Genomic DNA, 12,500 nt, shown 5'->3' with positions numbered 1-12,500 from the left:
CTCGTCTCCTATCTCTCATGTAATCCAACAGCCTAGTATAATCTGAAATTTACGTTGAACTTCTCATTGTGATTTACAGGTTACGGCATCGTCGCCATGTTGGCGGACGAAAAGAGATAGATATCACTTTTGTGCATTTCATAGTTATGTCTCCATAGGTTAGTTACAAACCACCTCGGCGTGCATCAAATTCCATATAATTACGAAACTCTGCAAGTCATGCCACATGCAATTCTACAAACGCATGCATCAAACCACCGATCGCCAGCATCACTTTGCATTCATATGCCAGGCAACTGAGAAAAAACTGTAGAACAGCGCATTAACATAGTCAATTGTCGGCAACTCAAAATTATTCTGTCAGCGTGACAACCGAGATATCTCGGTCAAGAAATTCACCAATTTCATCAAGTCTTCTTTTGCCCTGATGAGGGATTCGACGTCGAGCGGTGGGCGAACTTGGGCAAGCACAAGCCAAACCTAGTCTCAATGCCAGCAAACGAGGCCACGGCCAGTCTCATGCCGCCAATGTGGTCAGGATGGAGCGAGATGTCAGGGTTGATTGATTTTCTTTCACTCCAAGCTTCGTGAAGAAATGCTCTGTTGAAGAATGAAAAGTAAACTTTGTTCGGCACTACCTTTTAAAAGGTTACAACAGGAACACTACAGGAAGAGGCGGAGAAGGACGACCCTGCTATGGAGTGAAATCCCCCTCCCCCCTCCCTCCGTCGCTTCCTGCTACAAAAACCAAATTTAAGCCATGCCACGGAATTTGACATCAGTGGAGAGCCAAGAACAACAACGAACTGCTTTCTATTGTCACAGATGGACGTATATATTAACGTTTTCCGCGCCTCCTCTTGAAAACAATTACAGATTGCTCTGCCTTTTAAAAAAAACTGACCTAATGTCTTTTTCTCGCATTCATAGGGATTCAAATGAATAAAGGAAAAAAGATCTTCCCAGTTTTGACCAAATAACAGCAAATTTCCCGTTACAATCAATGCACTCTTTAAGATCTGAGCATTTCAAAAACTCTCTTGTGTGCGCAAGGGAGCTGACAAGGCCAAAAGGGTGTCTGGATGCAGCTCATAAATCGTTTGAGCAATGAGCATCAATAACTCACCCTTTCCCACTGAAATCCACTTTGAAAATTCTTTGAAGGATTTCGTACGTGAGTAACGTGACTCCAAACTGAGGCGAAGATCTAAACACACGAGCTGAAAAGGAAAAAAAAAACAACAAAGCAATCTTGGTCAAGCTTTCTAAGGAAACTGGCACTTCGCCGGTGTAAATTTACACACTGAGATCAAACGAGAGATCAGGAGTCAACATGTTAAGCTGTGACTATCAGTCCATATTATAATCCATACACTTCTCCACCTCATGTATGTATGAAAGATAGACCACCACAAGTAAAAAATATATTTTGCTTATTTTTAAAGATCTTTCAAAATGATGACGAATGCTGTTTTCTATTTTGGAATACCTTCTTTCGTTTCAGAGATATTCAAGCCTTTCTGAAAAACTGATGATGTGACAAAAATTGCAAATGCAAGAAATGAATCACAAAATTGAGAATATCTCCGAAAATAATAATAAAGTATTCTCGTTTGTCTCACGATGTGGTTACTTGTGATGTAGATCTCTGCATACAGCTTGTCTTTATCAGGCGATGAGGTCGACTGGTTACGCGTCACCTTTTTAAGCAGGATGCTCCGCTGATATTAGTTGGTTTTCAGCAGCTGTGATTGGTGCATTTCGACCCTCGCTGTTTGGGTGTGTTATCTGACGTACATTACTGGTGCCAAGTTTGAATATCATTACTCCAATATTTTCGCAGATTCACTACTTGCACAATCCCATAATACACTTCTTTTACCCCCCAAAAATTTTGCATAATCATTGTTTTCAAGTACTCCTGGGACATGAAGATGTCCTGAGGGAAATCAAAAACAATGCTTATGCAAATTTCTGGGGGGTTAAAGAGGTGCATTATGGGATTTGTGCAAGTAGTGAATATTCTCAATTTTGTGATTCACTACGTACAGTCATTTGCAATGTTTGTGATGTCATCATTTTCTTAACAAAAACTTGAATATCTCTGGAACGAAAGAAGGTATTCCAAAGCCGAAAACACCACTCTTCATCATTTTGAAAGGTCTTTTTTCATTTCAAAGGAACTTTAACGGTTTCAAGCAATGAGATGCTATCACCTCAAGAAAACATTTCCGCTAAATAATTCTTTGCACTTGTTTAAAAGTAAACATTTTGTTCGATAAACTCTATTCTTCAAAGTCACTGCCAAAAAATGGAAAAACTACTTATAATTTGATCTACGACCACACAAGAAAGAGAAAAGGGTTGGGTTGACGTCACAGACTGCTTTGCATGCAAGGCAATTTGTGACGTCAACCTGCTATCGAACCCATTCCCCTTCATTGCTCGGTCGTACATCAAACTATGAACACTTTTTCCGTCTTTTGAAGGGATAGAAAAGTGAGTTTTCAATAATAATGTGAGAACAACAAGATAAATTTCGGACAATTTCGGAGAACAACTTAAGTGGAAAAGTTTGTTGAGGTGCTAGGCATTTCAATTTTGATTTACAAGCAACAGAATTGGCGTAGGCGTTATTTGCTTAAGTTAACGTTGTCGTAACTGTTCATATCTACATATAGACCGAATGCATTAATGGCGGCCAAAAAAACATTCTTTTGCTTATGTGCTAATTAGACTCACTAGCCTCGTTTGCATGAACAAAATACAAAAGAAAAGTTGCTTGTGAGCGAGGCTGGTGAGTCTAATTAGCACATAAATAAAAGAATACATTTTTGGCCACCATTTATGAAGTCGGTCTATGGGGTTTGCTTTTTGGGGACACTTTGCATCGGTGTCCATCTCATACTCATTTAAGGCTCTGAGATGGAGCCAACTATTTATCGCCCTCAAGGAAACTGCAAAGATGGCAAATGCATGCAATCAGCCTTATTCGCGCGGCGGCCATATTGGCCATAGACAATAGATTTCGTACCCCGAGCCTCGCGTTGAAATTCTTGGGAACAAGTTTCAGTGGGGCAAAACAAAAGTTTTCAATCCTTTGGGACTCAATGGCCTATGGCAACACGTTCTATCCGTTTCGTTGAAGCATAACAAAGCATTCTAAGAAGCACAGTTGGGTTCTGTGGACCAGTGCTAGAAATTAGCGGTCGTCCCAGACGACCATGCAAAAAGTTCGGCAGACGACCAGTTTATGGTAAAAAGCCTGGTTGCCGAAGAAAAAACCACGGACAACCCAGCTAAAACAGATTCACTTGTCGGTTTTCTTTTGTCAATATGCGATAGTACTGTGAAGTTAACAATAATTATTTTGCTGCAGCTGAGCATTTTCCCGTGTTTTGAATATCTTTGGCTTTTACAAAACATTGTCAGATAGAAAAATGCAGGAGGCAACGTCGCAAAAATGGAAGCGATGCAGATCAAAGACTCCATTACTTAAACCCAGGCTTCCACAAAAAAATCATAGACGCACACTAAACGCAATGGGGTATTCATGCCGATCAAGGTCCATCGCCATGTGATTGCATCTCAACACGGACTGCAGTTAATCGTAGGGGGTTTCCTAGAGGGCAACCAAGGATTTACCAGGACAACCTAATTCACGGATTTGGTTGCTTGGCGTTTGAAACCGCCGGGGACAACATGAATTTTTTTTCCTGATTGAATTAACCATAGTAGGGATCAATGTCTTCTGCACGGTAGTCTGATGATCTTCCGAAAGAAGCAAATAAATGAAGTGACAGTTAAAGACAGTTGATGCCAAATTTAAACAACAAAGAAACGAAACAAGTATCATTCCCAGGGATTTTCTCCGCTGAGCGTTGGCCGCCTGTCGTACTATTGATCGGGGGAGAACAGCCCCCTGAGAGGTTGCAGGTTTCAATCCCCCCCCCCCCACCCCCCCCCCCCCCCCAAAAAAAAAAACCAGGGCAAAATGGTGACGAGCAGCGAGTGCTAACCTCCAGCGCCTTTCCAAAACGCCCTTCCTCCTTCTTCCTTCCATACTTTCCTGGTACAATCGAATACGCCACGGTACGTTTGTTGACCTTCTCTGGCTTTCACCTAAACACCACCAACCAAACAACAATGTAAATTACATTACTACTATCTTTCCAATCAAGCTATTTTATCATGCGTGACCTGTGTCGTCAAAATTTGAATCTCGTGCCATTTTAAAACTTTGCCTTCGTTCACCGCAGAACGCCTAATTTCGCTTCCTGCAAAAAAATGTCCTGCATTTACAAAACCCAATCTAGTTGAGTGCATCACGAGATTATGTCCAGATATTACGCATTCTACAGAGCAATTTAAGAACAAATTTTTCGAGATCGCAAAAAAATGTCGAAAGTTTTCAAGAGGAACACTAACCCATGCAAAACTCGGCTTTAAAGAGAGGTTTAGAGGACAAAGAAAAAGGAAAGTGGATGATATCCATTCCTTTTCGGATACTGGTCGTGTCCACCACAACTTAACTGTGAAGGTATATTGTAAATATATACTTCTCTACGCTTCCGCCGGGTTTTTCTTTTTTTCCTTTTTTTTTTGGGGGGGGGGGGGGGGAGAGAGGAAATAAGAAATAGTTTTTTACATAAATTTCTTTTAACACGCTGTTACTATACACTGCAATTTCTCTTGCAACTTACCTCGCAACGCCATGGCGGAAGAGATTACGCGAAACATTTCCCAGTATAACATATCTTACGACGGATAAAAGCGTCGCGACACAAATTGCAAGAACCGCCGCAGAAAGTAGACCGGAGGTCCTCTTTCCTCGACGCATCTCGCTTCGTTGCAACGAAGTGACAGCGAGGCACAACCTCTCGCAGCTTGTTGAAATAAGCAAAAGAAACTTTCACCAAAATGTTGAAAACATGAAACAAAAGTTTACGCTAATCCTAGATTAAGTTAATCGGCTTTCGAACAACCGGGCCCTGGTTGGTACATTTAAATAACAAAAGCAATATTTGTAAACAGATATCATCCCTATAATCCAAATAGTGAGTTATAACTCGTCAGTATGACAGACAAACTGATAAATAAATTCACAAAAAAAGTGATGCTCGGTTTTCGGGTAAAATATTCCAAACTTGATAATTAATGGAAAATGAACGTTTGCAAGCTGTGAGTGCGCATTGCACGTTTCAACCCTTCCTTGAGTATCTAGTTGAAAAACACACACAGTTGATACTTTATGGCGTTTTCTCACCTGTAACCTTGTCTTGATAACATCAGCAGGGGTGCACAAGCCTGCAGCGGGAACACCTGTAGGAGGTGATAATACCAGTGTTAACTTCTCATACGATAATTCCCTCGAAGCAGACCCGCAAGAAAAAGTGAACCTCCACAAAGGGCCCGCAAAGGGTGAACCTCCACTTAGCCTGTGTAGCAATTTAGGTGCTTCCATCCACTGGGGTTGATTTTCGAGTGATCGTTTGAATGTCGAACCACCGCGCGAACCTCGACTGAAGTCAAAAGAGCTAGCGGAGGGGGAGGGGGTGAGGAGAAGGAGCTACTTGCTCCTTCTCTTCGCCCCCTCCCTGTCGATTTCTCTTTTGACTCATTTTCACTCAAAAGTCAACCCCAGTGGAACAAAGCTTTTAAAATTGACCAAGCCGCCTACACGCGAACTAAAAAAAATCAAGCCAGTAATAGACCGTTTTCGAACTCTCACAGATGAACTGGAGCTAGCATAAAATGGAGGCTAATGCATTTGAAAAGATTTGCCCGCATTAGCCTCCATTTCATGCTAGATCCAGTCCAGCCGTGAGAATTTGAAAATGGTTTATTGGGATGTTGTGGTACGGTTTCCCAGTCCTGTCCTGACATAGATAGCATCGGTAAAATAACCACAGGCCAACCATAACATGTCACAAAATTTCAAGATGGTGCCACCCAGGAAATTTGAAAAAAAAAAGCGATTCTGAAATCTCTTATTTCCTGATACAAACAAATCCTTTAAAAAAAATTTCAAACACATTCGATTGTAAACAGTATTTCCTGTGGTAAAAAGGTCTCTCGGTATTGTATTCTCTATTTTCGAATTGCCCATAATACACTTTGTTTGCCCCCCAAATTTTGCATAAACTATTGTTTTCAAATGCTCTTGGGGACACTGCATATTCCCAAGAGCATTTGAAAACAATGGTTTATGCAACATTTGAGGGGCAAACAAAGTGTATTATAGGCAATTCGAAAATAGAGAATAGCTTACTTGGTGAATTCATCAAAGGACCGACTCACCTGCCATCATGGCAGCGAGAAAAAGCCCACCAGCACTGGTCAGTCCACTCTTCTCGTCGGCAAAGTAACTCTTAAGATGCGCATACGCAGGGAAATAAATACCCGAAAACGGAATATCTCTTAAAAAGCAAGCTCTTGCTCCCTAAATGATATAAACAGAAATAGAAAATAAAAAGACGCCTCATTAAACTACAAAGCATCCTTCTTCTAGTCCTCAGGTTGGCTTTCTTATTATGAATCAATGCACTAGTTACATTACAAACCTCAGCGGAGGCAAACACTGAGGAACTTGCGTCAAGAGCCGAGTTTGTTTGCTTGTTTTTTTTTTCCCTGTTGATTGCGTCGCACTTGGCCCATAAAATAAATATAACTGGAAACAACAAAGCACCTTAACTTACACTACCATGCACGAAAATAAGGCGAAGATATTATTTGTATCGATTGAAGTTAAAATCGCGCAGGAAAAAAAACACCTTGAAGTCAAGCGAGCCATACTGTAAGATGCGTCCTACTAAATTGACCAATCTGTTATCACAGTGCGCGTACTACGTGAGGGTATATAATAAGTTGTGTATTCAATGGCCTTCCCCAGCTGTATAGGTAACCTTGTTTTGATAACGGCCTCATGGGTTTCTGGCGTAAATCTCTCTTCTAAACTTGTGTTTATTAGAAACTTCAGTGCTGCATTTATTCAAAGAATGGATGCTCAGAGCGCAAGTAAAAAAACAGAACAAAACAAAACAAAACCGAGCAAAACGTTCCGTTACTCTAAGCTAACCAAATTGTTATTGTATGACTACCTTGTACAGTCCCGGGAGACCAAGTTCCTTAATGACCCGCAAGGCGGTAACCTTCGGTGCTCCATTCGACCCAACCTCCCCAGCCACCTGCAACCGAATCTTAACGATCTCCAGTGGATTGGTGAAGAGAACTTGGGCGGCTCCTCCCTGAAAACAACAGCACATTTCCATGGAAATAAAGTTTCACCACTGGACTGTTCTTGCATTAGAGTAAAATCTTTAACCCTTCGACTCCATCGAGTGATCGGTTTGTACATTCTCTTCACAATTTCAATGAAATGTCGGTCTCAGGGTCTGACAGGTATTGAGAATGACGATTATTATCAGCTTAAGAGGTGTAATCTTGATATAACACCAGATTCTCATAACAACCCAACCCAACTTCCTCTCTAAAATCACTTTTTATTTGAATTCGTGTTTCCAAGTCTCTTGTCTACTACTAATAAAAATCCGTTTTGAAACTAACTTTTGTAAGCAAACGGATAGGTGTAGAAAATGGAAATTTAGCCTGCGTAGCAGGTGTTTAAGGGGAGGGGGGAAGGAAAGATTTTGGGGAAGACCACTCCTAACCCTATCGCCTGCTACGTGCGCTAATGGAAATTTAATATCGAGGACAACAACTCTGCCCCCGAGCAGAGAGAGGGAAATCCCGACCGCTCAAGGAACCAATCAGATTGCAGGATTCGATACCGTCCCTCTCGCAAAAAAACGAAATGTCATGTGCATTGGGCGGACTTAAATTTACTAATACATTTAATCTAAATGCTATTGCATTCTTCGTGTGAGGTTTCTCATATAACATAATATTGATGCATTCAATTAAACATCAATATGGCTTTTATCCGTATGTACTTACACAACCTCCAGCGACGATCTCGAACGGAAGGCTGATAAATCCATCTTTGTCTCGAAAGACATCTCGAACAAAATCATTCGTCTGCCAAAACAATTAATCCTTTGTGAAAAAGAAAAATTACAGAAACCTAACCCACCAAAATGCTGACCGAACCCCAACAATCGCATTTCTTTCCTCAGTCATTTACCCTCACTAATTGTACTGCATAACTCAGCATTTGAGGGTGCATATGGAGAGAGAAGAAGCACATGACTTTGAAGCGTGTAACTTGCAACTCTTTTCCTTGGAACAAAGCTGGGGAAGACACCAATTTTACGCCCAAATAAAGACAAAAAGAGAGCGAGGTTGCAAGCGAAGGAAAATGCACGAGCTACGTTACATCCAAATAAGGAAATTTTTAAACTCAAAAATCCCCAGCTCTGAACCAGAGTTTAACGCTTCGAGGTCATGAGTTTCTGGAGGTAGTTGATTGAGCAGAGGGCTCGGGTAGCGTTAAAAGTATTGTGTTATTTCACAAGGAATAATTCTTTCTTTCCTCGATAACACCGTGACAAAGAGTTGGACAGTCTTGTGCTCGTGAAGGATCTTTTTATTTTATTTTATTTTCTTCATGAAGCCGAGAAAGATACTTCATGTTGACAATCTGCTAACTCTGCCATTTATTAAAGCGTCAAATGGAATATCCTGCCCTCAAAATGCTACTAATATGGAGCTAAAGAACTACTACACCAACTATAAACGATGCAAGACGGCTTAACCGTCCACTGCAAAACAACGACGTTAAATGACTGATGTAAGTCTAGATGCTTTGCAACTAATCTCTAGAGCCACAGATAACAATGATGTTAGAACAAGTGCAGCTCTCGAGAGATCTTTTGTTTTTGGCCCCCAATATGGCGGCGATGACGTAATATTAAAAACCACCTATAGATGGTTTTCACATGACGTCACAGCAACAATTTTGGTGAACAGAACAATAGAGAAAAAAAGTCGCATGGGAATTTGACTCTTTTATAATGCAAAATTGCTAGTGTTTTGTGCACCAACGTGGCCATCTCATCGCGTGATTGAAAACCATCCACAGAAGACGTCAGCACACTGAACGACTATTTATTTTTTCCCTACCTCAATTTCAACAGAGTTTAAACAAATAGAGTTCCTGGCCAAAAAGTTTAATATTTACAAGTGAAACGACCTGGAATAATTACGCAGTTACCACAATCGTCAATCGTCCTTGCTTAAGCTCCACTTTGGAACATTACAGTGTAAAATGAAGAACTTAAGTATCTCACCGTTAATTTAATAGCTTTTTCTGGTGCCACACCGACCAGTTGCGGTAGCAAACCTGAAAAAGTAACACAAAAGCATGAACATCCTACTATATGAACGGCAAGGGAACATGAAACTAACAGTGTAAAACAATAAGCTGACAGATGATAACACCGTTTGAACAGACACACCTTTTATAACACATAACATGAGAATTTTATTCCATAAAGCTCATTTGTACAAATCTATACGCTTTATTTTCACAAGTGGAAAAGGCTTATACAGCCAATCAGAAGGGCGTACAGCTATTTCACATGTGGAAGTATAACCAATCAACGATAGCGTAAAGGCGTTTCCATGCCAATCACTCGTGCATCTCGTGCAAATCGTACTTTGTTATTAAATTAAATTAAATTTGCATTTGGTTCTATTGTTAGTGAGTTTTTGTTAACTTGTCTCCACACAACTACAGTAACATTGCCAAGTATCTTTTCTCCATTAGAGATGATTCAGGTTAGTATAAAAATCTGGGAGACACCACTGTCCTGGCACGTGAAATTTTCTCTTCCGGTTACCGTCCGCGTCAAAAAAATGTGCGTGCTTAAGATTACGAACATTCACCAAGCGGTTCGATCGCTCGGAGAAACGATGCCACTTACTAACCTCGCTTGCTCGGGACCGTACCGGGGAATATTAGCCCTCGGTCGTTTTTGTACAGACTGAGCCCACGACCTCGGGCCAATAGGGAGCTTAAGCAAGGATGACGACGACGGCGGCAACGAGAACGCCACAAAACAACCAGGTGATCTGGTGACGTAATTCGGAGGACTGGGGACAAAACTTTTAACGCCGTATCCCACAACCGCGCGCGGCCTTGAATGTTATTTCCGAATTCAACATGACAGAGGCGAGGTTAGATCTCGGCCATTTCCACTTGAAAGTTCATTCAGTAGCAGGAAATGTGGGAGACACGGAATGATCTGTTGAGTTTTGGCGATGGAAATAATGCAGGAAATTTGCAAACAAAACCTAAGGCCGCGCGCGGTTGTGGGAAGACGCGCGAACCTGACGATGAATTTTCAATTTTCTCCCCCAACATCCACACCGTTCATGCCATACTTGTTTCTGGATTGTTGATACACACTTTCAATGCCGAAAGACTTGGAATAATCGCAAAATTATTAGAATATCGGGCTACGCTGTTATGCGCAGAACCGGATGCGCAGTGCAATACTAGGGAATCCCCTTAAGCTCCCTAACATTTCCGAGTAAGGCCATCGCGCTCGTTTAGTAAGAGGTTAGTAAATTCGACCGCGGTTCTTCACAATTATTTTATCTCAAAAACTTTCTTTCCTCTTGCCTTCTAAGTAAAAAGACCAGCCTTTGCCGGTAATGGTAGGACTGGCCAATATGAAAAATACTTGGACGACTACTTGCGAAACTCTGTTTAAGAAGGCTCAAACCAGCTTCAATTCTTTCAACAAACTGTACCATTTGGAAGGATTGCGTCAACACAGCTATTTCACAAACGGCAAGGTTATGGTACCAAATGAAATACCAATAATAAAAAGATGCAGTCACTGATGTGACGTAACAGGTTACCGTCGCAACAAAAAAGCCATCTTAAAACACCCTATATTTTGTCGTACACGCTTTCATCTTTAAAACGAATTTGGTCACCCCAAATTTTGATTCCTGGAACGTGACTAGCAAGTTTAAGATATAATTCTCTGCAAAGTTATAGCCACATTCACAATTGGCAAATTTAAGATGGCTCTGAATCCGTAGCATTCTCGTTACGTGAAAAAATTTAGTTAATTTAATCGTTCTAACAAGACATTCCCTAGACATTGTTGAAACTGGTTTGAACCACCATATTTTCCTGGTGAAGTCTAAGCTCCGTCCACTAACCTCTGTACAATCCACGAGGCCCTTCATTTCTGATGACTTTGAAAAAACAGTCGAAGCTATTGGCATAGACTCTCTCGTGCGCGAGGACAGCTCTCTGGTTTTGCATTCTTGTTTTTACTAGATCAATGGGATACACAGCTGTAGCACCCGCCGCTGAAAAAACACAACAAAGAGGTCAGTTACGAGGCCACGTGGTTCGGAAGACCAGTGGCTAAGGCGTTGGATTTGCATGCGCATGCTCGGAGTTCAAAACTCCGCTTTAACGACCGACTGCATTTTTCCTCGTTGGTCGTTGCTCGTTGCTCATAAATTTGAATCAAGCATGCTTTGTAAATAGCCAACAAGTTTCCTCCATCAAGCTTGGGTATAAAACCACGTTATATATGATTTGAAAAGTTCTTTCGCTTCTCGTTTCTGTAAAAGCGGATTTGAGCATATCCAATTGGACAGTGCGCTATATAGATCATATGCAACCAAAGTAACTTAACTTAACTTGACTTGTTAAGGTTTAAACTTCACCCAGGTTGACCATACACGAATCGAATCCGCTCTGACGAAGGGCTAACGCTCGAAACGTCAGCTTTTAGAATCTCTGTACGGTGGCCAATTTACATTATCAACTCCGTTGATAAAACCAAATTTTTGTATACTAGGTCTACATAGGTCTTGTTTTCACTTAAAAACAGAGAGAGCCCGCACTCAAGGGTAGGCTTTTCATTGTAGTCTGGTTGACTGCAATGTTCTTGCGAAGTTGAGCCCTTAAGCTCAATCTTTTCTCTCTTCTACGAACTTTGTGCGTTAATTTATCTCTTCACTATCTAAACGTTCATTTCGGTCGAATACAAACTTAATAACGCAACAAAGGCCAGGAAAATCACGGCATTTGAGCTTTTGCAATTGTATGTGCAATCCGGCGAGACCCAAAAGTTTACAAGCACGCTAAAATCCATTTTGTACCAATGAAGCAATCAAATTCGCCAGTTGGGAAATTCCATGGACCGGGCTGAGACTCTCATCCTTATATTGTAGGAAACCCCGTGAGTTTTAACCTTAAAGACCGATAGCCTCCCAGAAAACAACCGCTAGCTTAGGCAGAGAAATAACCCATAGCATTTAAGATTTAAATAGAGTGGGACTGGTTTGGTTACTGAAGTGGTGTGAGCACTAGTCTTCCACTAACGTAGGCTGGTTCCGATTTAAGCCCCGTCTACACGAGCAATTTTTTTATGTGACAATTTTTGTCACAATTTTGTTTGCTCGTGTAGACGAGGAAATTTGGCCGATTTTTATGTGACAAACATATTTGCTTGTGACAAATAAAAGTTGTCAAATACGACAAATTGCTCGTGTACACGACTCGTCAC

At 41.2% G+C, this 12,500-nt stretch overlaps 1 protein-coding gene across 1 annotated transcript in view; it reads right to left on the bottom strand.

Annotated features, from left to right (window-relative positions):
- LOC138012562 (electrogenic aspartate/glutamate antiporter SLC25A13, mitochondrial-like) overlaps positions 1-12,500 on the bottom strand; it is a 27,820-nt gene that overhangs the window by 2,792 nt on the left and 12,528 nt on the right. The window contains exons 12-20 of the mRNA XM_068859367.1: positions 11,137-11,289; positions 9,249-9,301; positions 7,957-8,037; positions 7,101-7,247; positions 6,301-6,442; positions 5,267-5,322; positions 4,020-4,122; positions 1,127-1,220; positions 1-600 (exon numbers count right to left, since the gene is read on the bottom strand). The exon at positions 1-600 is cut by the window's left edge and continues 2,792 nt beyond it. Coding sequence (XP_068715468.1) covers positions 408-600; positions 1,127-1,220; positions 4,020-4,122; positions 5,267-5,322; positions 6,301-6,442; positions 7,101-7,247; positions 7,957-8,037; positions 9,249-9,301; positions 11,137-11,289 — 1,022 coding nt within the window. The 3' untranslated portion in view covers positions 1-407. The remainder of the gene's footprint in view (positions 601-1,126; positions 1,221-4,019; positions 4,123-5,266; positions 5,323-6,300; positions 6,443-7,100; positions 7,248-7,956; positions 8,038-9,248; positions 9,302-11,136; positions 11,290-12,500) is intronic.

The sequence above is a fragment of the Montipora foliosa genome, chromosome 8 (genome assembly GCF_036669935.1).
Source record: "Montipora foliosa isolate CH-2021 chromosome 8, ASM3666993v2, whole genome shotgun sequence".
NCBI classification, from domain to species: Eukaryota; Metazoa; Cnidaria; class Anthozoa; order Scleractinia; family Acroporidae; genus Montipora; species Montipora foliosa.
Note: the sequence above shows the minus strand (reverse complement) of the source record. Positions and strands in the feature narration are given on the sequence as shown.